The 19,956-nt window shown below is 41.5% G+C and overlaps 1 protein-coding gene across 8 annotated transcripts in view; it reads right to left on the bottom strand.

Annotated features, from left to right (window-relative positions):
* The window catches only part of LOC122556571 (solute carrier family 22 member 5-like), a 121,655-nt gene extending 112,907 nt beyond the window's left edge, over positions 1 to 8,748 (bottom strand). For 2 of the 8 annotated variants that reach the window (XR_006313571.1, XM_043703385.1), the window contains exons 1-3: positions 8,497 to 8,748; positions 7,381 to 8,009; positions 2,344 to 3,212 (exon numbers count right to left, since the gene is read on the bottom strand). Coding sequence is in view for 7 of the 8 variants with exons in the window: in XM_043703385.1 (XP_043559320.1) it covers positions 2,344 to 2,790 (447 nt within the window). In the remaining variant the exon portion in view is untranslated. The remainder of the gene's footprint in view (positions 1 to 2,343; positions 3,213 to 7,380; positions 8,010 to 8,496) is intronic. The other 6 variants (XM_043703386.1, XM_043703387.1, XM_043703388.1 and 3 more) reach the window with 6 other exon arrangements.
* Positions 8,749 to 19,956: the final 11,208 nt, after the last annotated feature.

Below are 19,956 nucleotides of genomic sequence, written 5' to 3'. Positions count from 1 at the left end.
TTCCTAACCTGCAATCATCTTCCTGACCTCTCCGCCCCCACCCCACTCCGGCCTATCACCCTCACCTTGACCTCTCTCCACCTATCGCATTTCCAAAGCCCCTCCCCCAAGTCCCTCCTCCCTACCTTTTCTCTTAGCCTGCTGGACACACTTGCCTCATTCCTGAAGAAGGGCTTAAGCCCGAAACGTCGATTCTCCTGTTCCTTGGATGCTGCCTGACCTGCTGCGCTTTTCCAGCAACACATTTTCAGCTCTAACTTTCCACATTGTCTAGTAGATGCCAGTGTTGTAACCCATACTAGAAGAGCTTAGATACGGGATCGGCAAGTTCTGGAACACATGTTTTCAGTACAATTGCCAGAATGTTGTCCGGCCTATTGCTTTTGCAGGACCCAGTGCCTCCATTTGATTGGATTTGATTTAAGTACAGGCACATGTACCATATATACTCAAGTAATAGTCAAATGTTTTCATTACTTTTAAGTTTAAATTTATGGGGTCAACCATTACATGGATATTACTTTTGAGGGGCTGAAATTCATGCCTGTCAAAATTCATACAATATCATTAGCAGAAGCCCAACTGATTTCTAAAGGAATAAAGAAGTTAAAACCAAAGAATGAAAACCCGGCGTGGCACCCACCAGGCAGCGGATTGGAAGACTGGGAGTGGAGTGGAACAACTGGCAGACTGGAAAACTGGAGTGGGACTTTTATATATGGAAAATTCCAAGTTATTTGGTCAAAATTTGAGGGTTGACCTTTACATGGGTTTGACTATTGCTCGGGTATGTATGGTACCTAAGTACAGTGAAAGGTTTTGTTTTGTACAGGCATATCATAGCAAACAAGGGCATACAGATCATAGGGTGCTTAGACAGAGTGAGGCACACAAGGTTACAACTGAACAGAAGGTGTACAAAGCAAGATCAGCTTTCCCAAGGTCAACATTATTTGAAGTTAGAGAGGTCCATTCATCAATCTAATAGCAGGGAAGAAGCTGTTCTTGAATCTGCTGGCATGTGTGTTTAAACTTCTGTAATTTCTGCCTGATGGAAGAAACTGGAAAAAAGTATAACTGAGGTGGGAGGGGTTTTTGATGATGTAGGCAGCCTTTCCATAACAATGCTAAGTGTAAATGCATCATTTCTTGATATCATGCGAAGTGAATTAAATTGTTTGAAGACTGGTATCTGTAATGCTGGGGACCACAGGAGGAGGCTAAGATGAATCATCCACTCGGCACGTCTGGCTGAAGATTGATGCAAATCTTTCAGCCTCTTCTTGGGTTCTTCTGTCATTAAGTGTAGGGATATTTTTGGAAACTTCACGCCAGTGAGTTATTTAATGATCCACTATCTTTCATGAGGACTGAGAGCGCTTAGATCTGATCCAGTGGCTTTGGGATCACTTAGCCTCTGTCTATCATTTGCTGTTTATCCTTTTTCACATTAAACTGTTTGGTAGATTCACCATTTTCAGGTATGCCTGGTTCTACTCCTGGTATGGCCTCCTGCACTCTCCGTTGAACCAGGGTTGATCTCCTGGCTTGATGGTAATGGCTGATTGGGGACTATGCAGGGCCATGATTGTGCTGGAGTACAATTCTGTAGCAGTTGATGGTCCAAAGTGCCTCGTCAATGCCCAGTCTTGAGTTGCTAGATCTGTTGAAAGCCTGTCCCATTTCGAATGCTGCCTGAACTGCTGTGCTCTTCCAGCACCACTGATCCAGAATCTGGTTTCCAGCATCTGCAGTCATTGTTTTTACCCAACTGCTAACTCAACACAAGTCACCCAAGGCTGCAATCGAACCCGTGTCCCTGGCGCTGTGAGGCAGTAGTACTAACCACTGAGCCACCCTACCACCCTATACACAGGGTTCCAGTGTCCTTTTTTGTTGAAGCTAGCTTTCCGAAAAAAAATCTATATCCAATTATCTTTTAAAACTACAATACTGGTGATCAGCTTCCTTCACAGCTTCTCCCCTAACTTATACCGTGCACAACTCTCAAACAGTTTGCTCTGAACTGACTTCTAACAGGCTGTCTCCTAAGTTTGAGGGGATGACCTTTTCTTGTAGAATATCTGATTGTGTCAAATGAATTAAGTTGGCGATGGAACATTAGATAAATTAGGAATTTGTTTTCGAACTGGAGAAAGGTTGACGCGGGAATAAAGTTAAAACCAGGTTTTCGGTGCAAATTTCCAATGTATAAAGACGGGAAAACATCAAGGTAAAACAATAAAATTAGTCTGTCCCCAAGGCCAGTCAAAATAAAGAATTATGATCTCTTGGCCATGTTTGAAAACAAAGACAGCTTCTATGGTTTTTGGAAATATTTACCTTCACAAACTCCTCCCTGTCACAATCACAAACACTGTGGTTGCTCCAGCCGCTTACCTCGCTGACGATGGTGGAGATGTACTGCTCCTTACTGTACACCCATCCATCCAAACAGGGCTCCTGTCCCACCTCAGAAATATTGACGGAATCCGGGTCAGGGAATATCTCCGAGAGGTTCTTGATCACATCCAACCGGTACCGTCTACATTTGCTGTACTGGAGTTTGTCCCTGTCTTGTTCCAGAGGGATCGTGCGGTTCATCCACGCTTCACTGAGGTTGAGGTGCCCGGGAATTAAACAGCGGTGTTCAGGAATATCCCCGACAAAAACTATGGACATTCCACCGAAGCCATTGGGAAAGACACTGAGGCTCAAAAGGAAGAAGGTGAGGATCTGGTAAGGTCCCCATTCTCCGAGAAAAGCGGTGATTTCATCGTAATCCCGCATGTTAGTGACTGTGGGAGAACGGGCAGTAACTCTCTTCTGTTAAACTGCAGCGATTTGGCCGTTGGAGGGCAGACACAAGTTTGCAGAACTGCATCATTTCAAAATCTAAATAATTCTAGATCGCTTTAAAGTTGTCCAATCTTTATCCGGCACTACCCTTGCACTCTTAAAGCCGATTCTTTTGATAACATCTACCTTCTTATTCTTTTCAATTGGAACCACAAAATGAAAATTCTGTTCACATACAGGTAACAAGACTTCGTTCCATTAAGCGTTGATAACGTCACACACATGCCTTGGATGCATCGACTCTTCTACTGCAGTGGTAAAGTCCATACCTCTGGGCTGGGACACCTGCACCAGTAGGTGGTCATAACATATCTGAACAAACTCAGGTAGAATGCCTGTCGCTTGGACCTTGGCTGCCGGAGATATGCAAACAATCCCGTTATCATAACCATCCGCTATGCTTATGAGCACATATTTATATATAAATATTTCAAATAACATTGGCACGGAGCCAAATAGGACATTTGAGAATAAATGATACAAAACTTGGTCGAACAGGTATATTTTCAGGGGGTGGAATTCCAGTGTTTTTGCCCAAGAAAGGTTGTGGATGTAAATGTACAGATAAAGAGTCTCATCGGTGGATATACTGAGGCAGGAGCTGACATGGCTAATGGATAAGGAATAGGTATTTGGTGGGAAATTCACCTCAGGATTAAATGGAATACCAAATGATCTGGCACAGTCTCAAACAGTTGTCAGGAAGAAGGAAGAGTGAATTTTCTTTAGAGAATGGATGTATGGAATCTCAGATGTCTACGACAAATGGCAACTCAAATCAACCTCACGGATGTAATGTCTTTTGTTTTTCTTGGTTAAGTGGAAACATTTCTGATACTATTTGATATTTCCGATTTTCTTCCAATTGGGATATTCAGTTTGTTTCCAGGTTTCCCTGAATTGACTGTTGAGAGCAAAGTCCTGTTTTGTAAATGTCTTCCAAATGTCTATCCAATCGTGTGTAGACTGAAACACCAGTTTATAAACATCCACCCTCCACCAGACTGAATCATACCTTCCATCAATAGTGGACCCAACATCATTTCTGCACCTCACCATACCAAGACCCGAGACCTCTACCCTTCTGCCAGATTTAACATCTCCCCTGTCCCACTCAACCCACCAACAAATCCAGCAGCCACCCAGGGCCCTCTATCCCCACAGTGAAGTCAACACCCTGCCCTCTGTTGCCAAAGCTGACCCCTTTTCCTGTGCCATCGGACCTGAACATCTCCTGCCAACACACCCTGTGCCTCTTCCAGAGGCAATATTTCCTTTTGTTCTGACCTCATTTAAACAATTCATCTTTAAACTGAAACCAAAACAGAAATTTCTCCTGAAAGTCAGCAGGTCTGGCGGGAAGAAAGCAGAGTTAATGTTTCGAGTCTGATGACTCTTCCTCAGAAGATGAACGTGACCCAGTTGCCACCATTTGCTCTGGCAACCTATTTACCTGACACCCTACACTTCTAGCACCCTTCTTTCTACCCACTTAGCACGCAAACTCACCTGAAATTCTACTTACCCGATACCCTTTCCCTACCCACCCAGCAGCTTACTGACCTGGCAACTATTCCCAATCAACCTAGCCCTCTCTTTGGCACTGAATCGCTTATCCACCTGGAACCTGGAACCTTACCCTCCCAGCAATCTCACATTTATCTTGCATACTTACATTTTTCACGGAGCTGTCAAACCTTGAAATAAATACTCATTCATATCCTACAGTGGACCAATCTGTCAGAATTATTCAATTTGTGACTAATTTACTGATTATCAGCACTTTATTTGTTTCTGGTTTTAAATTTTATATTCTGTACAAGATACCTTGCAACCATGATCAGAATTTGGTTATTATGATATGATAAGTGCAAAAAAATCTTGTTTCAGTACCTTATAGTTTGAGCTATCGTTATGAAATTAAATATTTTCTGCACTCATTTTAATGATTAAATATAACTTCCTCAATATAAAACTTATTTATTTAAAGTTGAAAATGCCACATTTTGAATGATCTTGAATAGCTTGCTGCTGTGTTACAATCTACATTGATTTCTCAAAATGTCATACATGGATATTTTAATTTAAGAGATATAGATCGTTTCTGTCTTGCTGGAGATGTGAGCAGAATTTATATGAAGCTAAAATTGAGGTCAGGTCAAAAACTATACTTGAGAATCATTCAGATATTAATTATGGTATAAATCAAGTGTCATGTTATCATTCATCTCTACCTTGCAGTGATTCAGTGTGGGCTATATCACCCTTCACAAGACATAATGCTTCATGCTTTCACTGGGCAATAACATTTTTTATTTTAGCACATGGATCAAGAGGCTTCCATCATGGGGAAGAAAGGCAGTGGAAAAACACAAGTATTTTACTTTCCTTTCGAAAAAACTGAAAAACTGCAGATGCTGGAAGGATCTGAGGAAGGGTCACTGGACTTGAAATGTTAACTCTGATTTCTCTCCACAGATGCTGCCAGACCTGCTGAGGTTTTCCAGCAATTTCTGTTTTTGTTTTATTTTTCTTTCATTGTTTTTATTCAGTTCACAGTAAATAGCTAGCTCTTCTTGTCACCCCTTTCATGGACATCCATGTTTCCAGGGAGACACAGCAGCCATTAAGGTGCTTCTCCTCTGTGATAAATTGAGATGTTAGCGAAGATGAATTCAGATTCTGTAATGAACATGCCATCTTTCAAGATGAGGAATAAATACAACACCTTAAAAGAATTTTGTCAAATTACCTGACTTAAAAGTTATTTTCAGTGATTTTGTAATTGCATGCCTGTAATTGATATTTGTGGTAAGATGAGGTCTCTTCTCAGGTGAATGAACTTTGTTAGGTTTTATAAACATAGCTATGTAGAAAGATGGTAAGAGAGGACATCTTTTGGAACCCTACACATTTAGGCTCCAGTTCCATGTGATATAACACCACAATGATGGCATTTTACCTGCAGACTAGCATTTTACCTGCAGACTAGAACTCCATTAGAAATGGATTAGTGGTGCTGGAAGAGCACAGCAGTTCAGGCAGCATCTGAGGAGCAGTAAAATCGATGATTCGGGCAAAAGCCCTCATCAGTTTCCTGATGAAGGGCTTTTGCCTGAAACGTCGATTTTACTGCTCCTCGGATGCTGCCTGAACTGCTGTGCTCTTCCAGCACCACTAATCCAGAATCTGGTTTCCAGCATCTGCAGTCATTGTTTTTACCTCCGTTAGAAATGCACCATTAGATAAGGATGCAGACTTCTGGACCAGGATTCAGAAGAGACGTTCCTGTGTAGCGCTATCATCGGCAAGCTGCTGACAAATTGGTTTATTTGCTCATTAACATTTAAGCCCTTTTTTTCCCCAAAATATCGTCTTTAATCTGCAAGTGATCTGTCATTAGGAAGGGTTTGTTTTGTTTCCTGAGATCATTTTAAACATTAATATTAAACTCATTATTGTTAGTGGAAATGTTTCCTTAGCTAATGGTGCACGGGGGAGTTCTGAATATTTCCAGAGAAGAGAGTTTTTTTTTCACCATCAATGTATCTCTTTGTTGTGGCAATTGCACGACAATACAGGTATCTTTGTACAGGATTTTTGGAGATTTATTTTCTCTTATATTGATTGTTATATGTGACTGTAAATAACTGGGTTTTGAAGTCAAAGTATTGTTGAAACAGGTTCCATTCTTGTCTAATTTTGACCACTGGAGCTTCTTTTGATGCTGAGAGAAAAACCAGTAGGGGTTGCTTTTACAGCACAGAAAAGATAAAACTGACCAAGTGTCTGCAAGTCCCTAAGCATTAGGCCACACTGAGGAGCAAGATGAATTATTCTTTAGGATGTAAAAAGCCCACGGAGACAGTGACTCTCTGATTTTGCAGATGCCAAGGACAAATTCTAACATGGTGAAGCCATTCTAAATGGCAATAAGCTATTTCAAGTACAATGGCACATGCACATATTCATGGGGTGGCATGGTGGATCAGTGGTTAGCACTGCTGCCTCACAGCACCAGGGTCCCAGGTTTGATTCCAACCTCGGGTGACTTTCTGTGTGGAGTTTGCATGTTCTCTGGTTTTCTCCCACAGTCCAAAGATATGCAGGTCAGGTGAATTGGCCATGCTAAATTGCCCAGAGTGTTAGCTGCATTAGTCAGAGGGAAATGGGTCTGGGTGGGTTACTCTTTGGAGGGTTGGTGTGGACTTGCTGGGCCAAAGGGCCTGTTTCCACACTGTAGGGAATCTAATCTAATTATGTCAGTCATGGTTAAGATCAAAAGTATTCAACCATTCTCCATTCAATCTCGTGGCACAGGAGCTATTAACATTGTGGTAAGGGGCAGATACATTTTACACTTCACTGAAATGGAAAGAAGCTCACAGACACAATGTGTGCCATGCATCGTCAGTATGCTTCTTTGATAAGTAGAGCTATTAGGATAGCTTTGAATACAGTATTCTACAAATAGTAACCATCAAAGATACTGAGTGTAACAATCACGAAACATATACAAACCTCTTGGTTCTCATGACCTTCTACAGTAGTAGTTGGGCCAAGCTCCTGCTATTTGGATCCTTTACCCCGTTCCCTGGCATACTTTCTCTTGGAGGACTTTGAGTGCTCTTTTCTTCCCTATAACAACTTCCAATTCATCTTAATATATTATCCACTGTGACTGATTAATTTCTTTGTTGCTTTCCATGTTTTCTGCTGTGGTCTTTCTCCTGTGCTTTTCTGGTTTTTGTGCAGACTTTCCCTCACCATAGTCCACCACCTAGAACTTTCTGAAGAAGGGTCACTGGACTTGAAACATTAACTCTGTTTTCTCTTCACAGATGCTGCCAGACTTGTTAAGTTTCCCAAGCAATTTCTGTTTTTGTATGTTTGTATGTTTCAGGGGAATGATCTTCCTGCTGCAGTTCTGCTGAATTCATAGGAGTTGGTAGATACTGGAGGAAACATTAGAAGTACTTATTATTTGAGAAAGACTATATGGCTGGGGTGCTTATGTCAATGATAATTGCATGATGAAGTTAATTGGAATGAATGAAAGACTTAACTGAAATTCCTCAGATTCCTGGGCTCTAGTTTGTTGCACCCTCCATTCTCCTTGTTAATACCTTCAAAGTAAATGTTATGATCAGCTGTAATGCAGAGCAAAGGGTATGAGTGTCATGACTGACCGGTTGAATACTGAATTGAAGAGTGTTTTGAGGGTAGGGAGATCACAGAGCCAGTCAGCAATGGTTTAACACATATGTAATAAATAAAACATGCCCGGATATATCTATAGCAAGCTTCCCTGGCAGGCAGCTGAACAGCTGCAGGTTTCATGACTGCATGCGACTCCACTTCCTGATCCTCCTTTTCATCCTCAGGCATTTAGACTATTGTTGTGAACATTTCTTCTGTTATGCAGTGAAGACTAACAGCAGAGAAATTGAGATGTCATTGAGTGTAATCCAAGGCATTTAGAAATAATGCTCGCATTTTGAATTTGACATGCAAAGTAATGATTTCAGGTCTATGGAAGGAGTTCTAAGCACAGAAGCCTTTCAACGTAGCTACAAGATAGCTGATAAGAGTTACCCAGCAAATTTAGTATTCAATTACTTTCTACTGTGCTCTCACCTTGTAGACTCTGGCATGATTCAGAGAACTTGAGTGCTGGCTGTTAAAACTCAAAATGTAGGATGAAAGTGAGACCTAATGACCTCTGCATATATTAAATAGCTTCCTGATATCTTCCTAGAAATTTGTTGTTCCCTCCAAACTTGCCAAGATGAGGTTCCCTTTCCAAATCCACTTTCTGGCTCTTGAATCCACCAGCTCCACCCTGGCTACATCCCCTTAAAATTAAATGTTCTGCCTTAAAAAGACTTTTTTAAAAATTGCACACTCATGTAGAATGTTTCTTATCTTCATACACCCATTTCCTCAGTTTTCTCTTTAGGAGGAGGCAACCATGAGAAAAATACAATTTTATCAGTAGAGATAGGCCATTTCAATTCATGTGTTTATTATCAACAGCTTGTGCAACTATCCTTGTACACATATGTCAGGAGGCTTTTGGCTCCTATACAGATCTTATGTTCACGTGATAACTAGACTGAACTAGATTGATGTCATGAGGAGGCTATGAGCTGCAGAAAACACTGAAAACTCTTTGAAAGATTGGCATAAAACTAAGCAAATGTCCCATTTTACATTTGAATGCACTTCATTTACATAATACAGACATAAACTTTGAATTTTGAAGGAATTTACAGTGAACTGGATAAACATGACAAGACAAGGCCCATTTGAGATCAATCATCTTAAAACCTTGTAGATATTGGCAGGTTATTTTCTCCTTTGTATCTTAACTCTTTGCTTCTTGTATTACGACTTATCTTATAACTAACAGAAACTATAGGAGAGATATTTTGCAGTTCCGCTATGCAGAATTATGTAAATTCTCCAGAGGCCAGTAGGGCTATGAGCTGAAACATACATGTCCTATGTGTCTTTCTTTGTTAATGGCATTGAGGCACTGTGCGTGAGGTATGTAGAATGCAGATGTACACACAAGAAATGGAAGCAGGTGTACGCCATTTCTCTTTGGGAGGCCTAGTGAGATTTGTCACCCTATTTTACCAATCTCATTGCATTAATATCCTACCTCCCCCTTACGTCTTCCATCACATTCAATTCTGGCCCCATTTTACAATGCATTGTTACCAGAAAAATATGTCCCTCAACGGCTATCTGCCAAAAGACTAGCATCCCTTGAAACCATGCCATCTTTGACAAAACTGAAAATGTGTTGCTGGAAAAGCGCAGCAGGTCAGGCAGCATCCAAGGAACAGAAGAATCGATGTTTCGGGCATAAGCCCTTCTTCAGGAATGAGGAAAGTGTGTCCAGCAGGCTAAGATAAAAGGTAGGGAGGAGGGACTTGGGGGAGGGGCTTTGGAAATGCGATAGGTGGAGGGAGGTAGAACGTGGCTGAAGAGCTTCTGTGCAGAGGAGATGACCTGGGGTGTGCAGTGAGAGAGGGACTCACTGAAATCCTTGTAGAGGGAGGAAGAGAGCTTCTTCAAGGAAGGCATCCTTGTAAGAGGATTCGCAGTAGGTTAAAATCTTTGAGAGAAAGTGAAGGCTGCAGATGCTGGAGGTCAGAGCTGAAAATGTGTTGCTGGAAAAGCACAGCAGGTCAGGCAGCATCCTATCGCATGAGAATCCCAGGTCTCTGGCACTGTGAGGCAGCAATGTTGACCACTAGCCACCATCCTACCCCTTTTACTGTGCCATTCATCACCATGCTGCCCACTCACCAAGACAGCAGCCTGTCTGTGTGTCTGTGCTAAACAGACACTCAAAGTAGCAGCTGTGCTAGTCTTTGGCTCTGCCTGAAATACCAATATGTTAGTAAGCGTGGCATAGCATGGCATGGATGGTGCAAGTGCACAGGTTGGCACAAAATAAGTAAACACTTTGATAGCAAGCAAAATACCCTGGGATATAGCATGTTATATTCTGTGAGCTGGATGGCTGTCTGTGAGTACAAAGTATCTCTGCTGCAACCTTTCAATGCTAATTACTGATGTGCCCTGCAGTACAAGTCAGTGCTTTGTGTATGGCCTGCCTGTGCATTGCAGACATACTATGATGATCATGGTGGGTTGACAGATGTTGGATATTAATGTCTGTAGGTGAGGCACAAGCTGGTGCTGCAGAGATCTAGCCCAGTATTCAGCTTGGAGGTCGTTTGGTGCAAACCATGAGCTGAAACCACCAACAGCACACTCTGGTTTCCTTCTTGAGATTTCCTGATGCCTGATATGTTTGATAACTTTGGTACGATAGAAGGTTGAATATTAATGAGATGAGTAGTTTGAAGCATTAACAACGTCAAGAAAGGTCTTGCTGGGCATCCTGTCCAATTCTGTCACGTATCTTGCCATAACCCACAGTACTTCTAGAAGATTCGTCCCATTGAATTTTACAGAACAGAAAGAGGCCCATCATGTCTGCACCAGTCATTGAGCTTTTATCTACCTCGATCCTCCAGCAATTGAACTGTAGCATTATACGCCATGGTATTTCAAGTGTTTATCTAAAATGTTGCAATGATTCTGATGTCTATCACACCTTCAGACAGTGAATTCCAGACACCCACTACCCTTCCAATGAAAGATTTCTTCCTTAAATCCCATCTAAACCTCTGCCCTTACCTTAAATCTTGGTTATTGACCCTACAAATATGGAGAAAAGTTTCTTCCTATCTATGTTATCTATGCAGCTCATAATTTTGCAGACTTCAATCAAGGTACCCACTCAACATTCTCTCTGTTAAGGAAAACAACCCTGGCCTATCAAATCTATCTTGAAAGCTGAATTGCTCCAGCCTACAGTGAATCCTCCCTGCACCCTCTCCAAAGCAATCATATCCTTCCTATAGGATGGCATCCAAAACTGCACACAGTACTCTAGCTATAGCCTAATTAATATCTTATACAGCTTCTTCATAATCTCCCTGCTCATGTACTAAATGTCTTAATAAATAAAGGCAAGTGTCCCATATGCTTTCTTAACCATGTATCTTTTTTGCCTTTAGGATTTATGGGCATGGACACTAAGAGCCCTCTGATCTTCTCTACTTACCAAAGTCCTGCTATTCATTGTGAACTCCCTTGTTTTGTTAGTCTTCCCAAAATGTATCACCTCATACTTTTCTATATTAAATTCCATTTTTCATTGTTCACACCATTTGACAAGCCCACGCATATCATCCTGTGAGCCAATGTTTTCCTTCTTGCTATTTATCATTCCCCCTATTTACATATCATTTGTATACTTGAAGTTCAAATTGACTACATTCATGTCTAGGCTATTAACGTATACCTCAAACAGCAAAGGACCCAGCGCCAAACTCTGTGGTACGCCCCTGAACACAGGCTTCAACTCACAAATAAAACATTTGACTATCACTCTCTGTTAAACTTGAGGGGGTATAGAAAAGATTTACAAGGATGTTGCTAGGATTGGAGGGTTTGAGTTATACAGAGAGGCTGAATGGGCTGGGGCTTTTTTCCCTTAAGTATTGGAGGCTGAGGGGTGATAGAGGTTTATAAAATCATGAGGGGAATGGAATAAATGAAAAGTCAAGGTTTTTTTTCCCTGGGGTAGAGGAGTCCTAAACTAGAGGGCATAGCTTTAAGGTGAAAGGGGAAAGATTTTAATAAAAAGACCTCAAGGGTAACTTGTTCATGGAGAGGGTGGTGCATGTCTCGGATGAGCTTCCAGAGGAACTGGTGGAGGCAGGTACAACATTTAAAAGGCATCTGAAGGGGTATAATAAGAAGAATGGCTTAGGGGTATATTGGCAAATGGGATTAGGCCAGTGTAGGATGCATGGGCAGTGCAGACAAGTTGGACTGAAGGGTTTGTTTCCATGTTGTTTGATTCTATGGCTTTATGACTCTGTCTCCTGCCACCATGTCAATTTTCGATCCAATTTGCCAAATTACTCAGCATCCCATGGGCTCTTACCTTCTTGATCAGTCGCCTCTGAAACCTTGTCAAAAGCATTACTGAAATCCATGTAAATCACTACAGCTGCACCACCCTTGTCGACAAGCTGAGTCATGTCCTTGAAAAACTCAATCACGTCATTTAGAAATGATCTCCCCCTTACAAAGCCATACTGTTTATCTTTGATTAGCCCATGGCTGTCCAAGTGGAGATTAATTCTGCCCTCAGAATCTTTTCTGAAAGTTTCTTTACAACTGATGTTAATCTCACTGCCCTATAATTCCCTTGTTTATCCTTACCCTATTGCAAATTAATATCATACTAGCTGTCCTCCAGCCCTCTGGCACTTCTTCAACAACCACAGAGGATTTAAAAATTATCAGGATCTTTACAATCACCCTTTTTGTCTCCCATAGCAACTTTGGATAACATCTTGACCTCAGGGTTATTCAAATTTAGGTCCACATACAATGCAAATGCCTTTTTTCAATTGTAATTTTGCAAATATATCACAACCCTCATTCCCGATATTTATTTATTTATTTACATAATTGGTCTCTGTCGTAAATACAGATGCAAAATAACAATTTATAACTTCAATGGTTGGAGGTGTCGTTGACAGTATAGAGGATTGTTGTAGGCTGCAGCGTGACCTTAACAGGATGCAGAGATGGGCTGAGAGGTGGCAAATGGAGTTCAACCTGGATAAATGCGAAGTGATGCATTTTGGAAGGTCGAACTTGAAAGTTGAGTATAGGATTAAAGACAGGATTCTTGGCATTGTGGAGGAACAGCAGGATCTTGGTGTGCAGGTACATAGATCCCTTAAAATTGCCACCCCAGTGGACAGGGTTGTTAAGAAAGCATATGGTGTTTTGGCTTTCATTAACAGGGGGATTGAGTTTAAGAGCCGAAAGATCTTGTTGCAGCTCTATAAAACTTTGGTTGGACCGCACTTGGAATGCTGTGTCCAGTTCTGGTCGCCCTATTATAGGAAAGATGTGGATGCTTTGGAGAGAGATCAGAGGAGGTTTACCAGGGTGCTGCCTGGAATGGAGGGCTTATCTTACGAAGAGAGGTTGACTGAGCTCAGACATTTTTCATTGGAAAAAAGAAGGAAGAGAGGGGACCTAATTGAGGTGGGCAAGATAATGGGAGGCATAGACAGAGTTGAAAGCCAGAAACTTTTTCCCAGGGCAGAAATTGTTAACACGAGGGGTCATAGTTTTAAGCTGTTTGGCGGAAAGTATAGAGGGGATGTCAGAGGCGGGTTCTTTACGCAGAGAGTTGAGAGTGCATGGAATGCGTAGCCAGCAGTAGTTGTGGAAGCGAAGTTATTGTGGATATTTAAGAGACTGCTGGACATGCATATGGTCACAGAAATTTGAGGGTTCATACATTAGGTTTACCTTACATGAGGATCAATGGTCGGTACAACATCGTGGGCTGAAGGGCCTGTTCTGTGCTGTACTGTTCTATGTTCTATGTTCTAACTATGTTGCCTGGCTTACAGAATATCACTTACAGAATGTCTGCAGGAGGAAGAAATGTTTATTTTTGCAAAATACACATTAAACAGTTACCCATGCAAAGAAGCCAATAAGAAAGAACAGTTCCCAGGGGAGAGAAATCTTCTGGACCTTATATTTTGGCAAACTGATATTTATCTCAATGGCCAACTCAGGAATTTCAAGTTGGACACTCAGGTAAGTGTACTATATAATCAGATAGGAGGCTGTAGTTAAGAATATTAGTCTACAGATGACAACTATACAACCACATGGTCCAGTTGGCATAACATTTAATATGAAAGGCATTTAAAAAAACCCATTATTTTTCCTTCCACCAAATCTTAGTGTTTATGAACCCATGTTGGATGGGTTATTGATCTTCTGGCTGGATTTCAGTGAACATTCCTATGAGACCTTAATTCTATTGTCATATGTCATCGGGAAATAGAGCTTGCTTTTTCAGATTTCAACATATGATAAGGCATTTAAAACTGTTTTCAATAATTTGAGGGCAGTAAAAGCTAGCTAGATTGTTATTTCTATATTAATTTAAAATCCTGATACAAGAACTAAGTTGAAGAATTGGCACCATTTTACCCACCTTCTTGGTGGGTTTTCCTGCTTTTTTCAACAATCTGAGATTTGCTTTATTTCTGCTTCTTCCTCAACTGATATATGCAATTATAACGAGAACAAAGCAGCACTGCAGATATCTTGTGCCCTTGAGACTTACATTTTGTACAATAAAATTAATTTAAACTACAAAATGATTAATTCTTGTGATCACTTTGTTAGATTTTAAACTCTTGCATTATATTGATAATTTGAAGCATCCTTTAGAGAATGACCCCATTTTAGAAGATTTTTATGAGGCTGTTACAATGGGTGGAATGTCATGAAAATCTGCATGATGTGGGCTATGGTGAGATGTGCAGCAGAATTGGATAAGCAGTCTATCTCAGCAATGTGGGTCTACCTACAGCATATGGAGCAGTGGTTCAAGAAGGCAGCTCATTCCACCATCTCAAGGGCAACTAGGGAGGGTCAATAAATTCGAGCCAGCTAGCAATGCTCATGCCTCACGAGTGAATTTTTAAAAAATCATCTTGCTTCAGCTTTTTGTGTTTTTCACAACTGGTATGGAAACCCTCTTGCCAAACAGTGGCAAAATGTGAATCAACAGGGACTGATGCAGATTACGTGACTTGTAAATGCTGGAACACCTCCAATGTTGTGAAATTCATCAAATGTAGTCAGTGTCACAATGGGGTGGGTGGTGATGAGGAGGTGGTAGAGTCAAGACAAGACATTGCTGCAGGACTGAGATTAAGTAGTTTAGTCTTTGAGACTACGCACTGAAAGTTCTAGGCAAGGGTGTAGTACTATTCTGCAGGAGAGAGCAGAATTTGCAAGGAGTAGAAATATGGTAAAGAATAGCTGTGTAATGTGGGAGAGAGGTCCATCAACGGTGACTAGCACCCTGGCTTCAGGTGGGGTTGGAGGAGGAACCAGTAAATTGCAACAGCAGGCATGGTTCCATAATACATTGTTATGGACAAGGCCAGACCACTCAAAACATTCATAAGCAGGCAGCCCAGACCGTAACCTTGCTATTCGTTTCGGTAAGTGTACAGTGAAAATTACCCAGAGTAAGTTAGCTAGGTTGACTATCAGGTTTTAAAACAGACAAAACATTATTCACAAATTACAGAATGAAACACAAAGAACAGAATGTAGAATACCCACAGAACTCATTCTATCCAAACTAGACTTAATTATGCTGTTCCGAAAATACACAACAGTCCCAATAAACAAGCCCCTTAAACACAGTAAAAATGAAACACAGGCTAACAGGTCAAAGTTAGAAGGACAGAAGGCGAGAGAGATTAGCAGCTTGTTTCCAAACAGCCCACTGCTGAACTGACTCAAACAAGACTTCAACTGTTAGCACTGACCACTGACCTTTCATTCTACAGGTTACTTCTAAAACATGAAAGCTGTAGCCTAAAGTCTCATCTGTTTACATATGAACAAAAAGGCCTCCCAATACCCTTTGATATCTGTACCAACCCAGCCAATTCGGAACCCGGACTGTTTTGTGACCCCTCTGATAAATACCACGGACACAATATCATTGAGAAAAGGAACTGCTTTTAGAAAATATAACCAGCTTTGTGACAATATCAAGGGCTGAAGGTGAACAACTGTAGGTATCGGCCCATATAGAAATACCTTTGGTGATTTGAAGGTGTGTGAAGTATGTGGGATGAAAGAACAGGTTACTGCAAAAAGAATGTGAATGTTTGAGGGGGTCACCAGCACATTCAGGCTGAGGCTGGAAATTACTGAAAGAGATGTGCTTGCTGTTACCTTCCATGGAGCTGGAAGTCAAAAAGTGTACAATGGGAACAAAAATAGCTGTGACTACACTTGAAGTGGGCAGGGTAAGTGACTTGACCTGTGATGCAGGAGCTGCACTGAATATGAAAGATAGGGCTTTGAAAGAGAAGCAATTTGGTTACAGGCCTACAAAAGATAGAACACGCATGCATGCAGAATGCCTACTCCCTGGCTGCCCTGCAGCATTGGCTGTCTATATGTTGCATCTCGCTGACACGGACACTGCCGAACAACTCTTTGAGAGCTACACCTTGTGCACAGAGGAACCAAACATTCGGGCTATTGAACGAAGAGTGACAATGATGTCACCATGACCTAGTCATGTGTATGCATTGTTCTCCTGCTTCCAGATGGTGTAGTATGTTCTGAACAAATTGATTCATGGAGCCACATCTGTGGCCATGAAGTGCGGTTAGACGGAGTGAAAACGTATTTTCACAGAGAGACTCCAAACCACATATAAGTTAACATCGGGAACATTAATGCATAAACTGAGAGTAGTATGCAAGCCATGTTCACTCATTCCACCAATGTATCCTCAATAGATTTCTTCTTTCTGTCCAACCTACAATGTCTTGGTTCAACTCCCTGCTTCTACAGCTGGGGATGGAAGGAGTCAGCTTGACTGGTGAGCCTGTAGGCCCTGAGGGTTTGGTTTAGGAGCTGACCTCAGGGACACGTCTAGATCGGATAGATGTGACAAGGGTCTTCTTGCCAGAGGCAAGATGATCCTCCTCGGCTTGAACTTCCAAGGTTCTGAGGGAACCAAGCAGGATGGAGCTGAAGCATCCTGAAGCAGATATTTTTCCTTCCACCAAATATTTATGAATTCATACCAAGTTGGATGAGTTATTGATCTTCTGGCTGAGTTTTAGTGAACATTCCTAAGAGACCTGTAATTCTAGTGTTATATGTCATATTGGGAAATAGGTGTTGTTTTCTCAGATTTCAACATATGATAAGGCATTTAAAACTGCTTTCAATATTTTGAGGACTTTAAAGCTATCTAAATTGTTATTTCTCTATTAATTTAAGATCCTGATACAAAGAACTAAGTTGAAGAATTGGCACCATTTTACCCATCTTCTTGATGGGTTTTCTGTCTTTTTCAGCAATCTGAGATTTGTATTATTTCTGCTTCTTCCTCAACTGATTCATGCAATTATAAACAGAACAAAGCAGCACTGCAGATATCTTGTGCCTTTGAGACTAATCCCTGCTTTCATTTTGTAAGATTTTAAACTCTTGAATTATATTGATAATTTGAAACATTCTTTATAGAATGACCCCATTTTAGAAGATATTCTATGAGGCTGTTACAATGGGTGGAATGTCATGGAGATCTGCACAATGTGGGCTATGGTGAGATGTGCAGCAGAATTGGATGAGGAGTCTATCTCAGCATATGGAGCAGTGGATCAAGAAGGCAGCTCATTCCACCATCTCAAGGGCAACTAGGGATGGTCAATAAATACCAGCCAGCTAGCAATGCTCATGCCTCACGAATGAATTTTTAAAAAATCAGCTTGCTTCAGCTTTTGTGTTTTTCACAACTGGCATGGAGCCCTCTTGCCAAACAGTTGCAATATGTGAATCAACAGGGACTGATGTAGATTACGTGACTTGTAAATGCTGGAACACCCCCAATGTTATGAAATTCATTAAATGTGCTCAGTGTCACGATGGAGTGTAGGCCCTGAGGGTTGAGGAGGTGGTAGAGTCAAGTCAAGACATTGCTGCAGGATTGAGATTAAGTAGTTTAGTCTTTGGGACTACACACTGGAAGTTCTAGGCAAGGGTGTAGTACTATTCTGCAGGAGAGAGCAGAATTTGCAAGGAGTAGAAGTATGGTAAAGAATAGCTGTGTAATGTGGGAGAGAGGTCCATCCACGGTGACTAGCACCCTGGCTTCAGGTGGGGGTGGAGGAGGAGCCAGTAAATTGCAACAGCAGGCATGGTTCCTTAATACATTGTTATGGACAAGGCCAGACCACTCAAAACATTCATAAGCAGGCAGCCCAGACCGTAACCTTGCTATTCGTTTCGGTAAGTGTACAGTGAAAATTACCCAGAGTAAGTTAGCTAGGTTGACTATCAGGTTTTAAAACAGACAAAACATTATTCACAAAATTACAGAATGAAAGACAAAGAACAGAATATATAGAATACCCACAGAACTCACTCTATCCAAACTAGACTTGATTATGCTGTTCCGAAAATACACAACAGTCCCAATAAACAAACCTCTTTAACACAATAAAAATGAAACAGAGGCTTATTGGTCAAAGTTAGAAGGACAGAAGGAGAGAGAGAGATTAGGTGCTGAACTGACTCAAACAAGATTTCAGCTGTTAGCACTGATCATTATGTAGGAAACTTCTAAAACATGAAAGCTGTGGCCTAAAGTCTCATCTGTTTACATATGAACAAAAAGGTCTACCAATACCCTTTGATATCTGTACCAACCCAGCCAATTCGGAGCCCGGACTGTTTTGTGACCCCTCTGATAAATACCAAGGACACAATATCATTGAGAAAAGGAACTGCTTTTAGAAAAAATAACCAGCTTTGTGACAATATCAAGGGCTGAAGGTGAACAACTGTAGGTATTGGCCCATATAGAAATACCTTTGGTGATTGGAAGGTGTGTGAAGCATGTGGATGAAAGAACAGGTTACTGCAAAAAGAATGTGAATGTTTGAGGGGGTCACCAGCACATTCAGGCTGAGGCTGGAAATTACTGAAAGAGATGTGCTTGTTGTTGCCTTCCTTGGAACTGGAAGTCAAAAGCGTGCAATGGGAACAAAAATAGCTGTGACTACACTTGAAGTGGGCAGGGTAAGTGACTTGACCTGTGAAGGCAGGGCTTTGAAAGAGAAGCAATTTGGTTACAGGCCTACAAAAGATAGAACACACATGCATGCAGAATTCCTACTCCCTGGCTGACCTACAGCATTGGCTCTCTCTGTATGTTTCATCTTGCTGACACAGACACTGCTGGACAACGCTTTGAGAGCTACACCTTGTGTAGAGAGGAAACAAACATTTGGGTTATTGAATAAAGAGTGATAATGATGTCACCATGACCTAGCCATGTGTATGCATTGTTCTCCTGCTTCCAGATGGTGTAGTATGTTCTGAACAAATTGATCCATGGAGCCTCATCTGAGTCCATGAAGTGCAGTTCGATGGAGTGATAACGAATTTATTGTTCACACAGAGAGACTCGCAACCACATATAAGTTAACAATGGGAACATTAATGCATAAACAGAGAGTAGTGTACAAGCCATGTTCACTCATTCCACCAATGTATCCTCAACAGGTTTCTTCTTTCTGTCCCACCTACAATGTCTTGGTTCAACTCCCTGCTTCTACAGCTGGGGATGGAAGGAGTCAGCTTGACTGGTGAGCCTGTAGGCCCTGAGGGTTTGGTTTAGGAGCTGACCTCAGGGACATGTCTATCTAGATCGGATAGACGTGACAAGGGTTTTCTTGCCAGAGGCAAGATGATCGTCCTCGGCTTGAACTTCCAAGGGTCTGAGGGCACCAAGTAGGGTGGAGCTGATGGATCCAGAAACCACTGCAATGTCCTGAGTGGAAAGAATAGAAGGGCCTGTTTGTGTGATTGCACATTTGACTGGGTGCCTCCTGGCTCTGCCATGTT

This window comes from Chiloscyllium plagiosum, chromosome 14 (assembly GCF_004010195.1).
Source record: "Chiloscyllium plagiosum isolate BGI_BamShark_2017 chromosome 14, ASM401019v2, whole genome shotgun sequence".
Classification (NCBI taxonomy): domain Eukaryota; kingdom Metazoa; phylum Chordata; class Chondrichthyes; order Orectolobiformes; family Hemiscylliidae; genus Chiloscyllium; species Chiloscyllium plagiosum.
The sequence above is the reverse complement of the archived record's forward strand: the minus strand, read 5'-3'. Positions and strand labels throughout refer to the sequence as shown.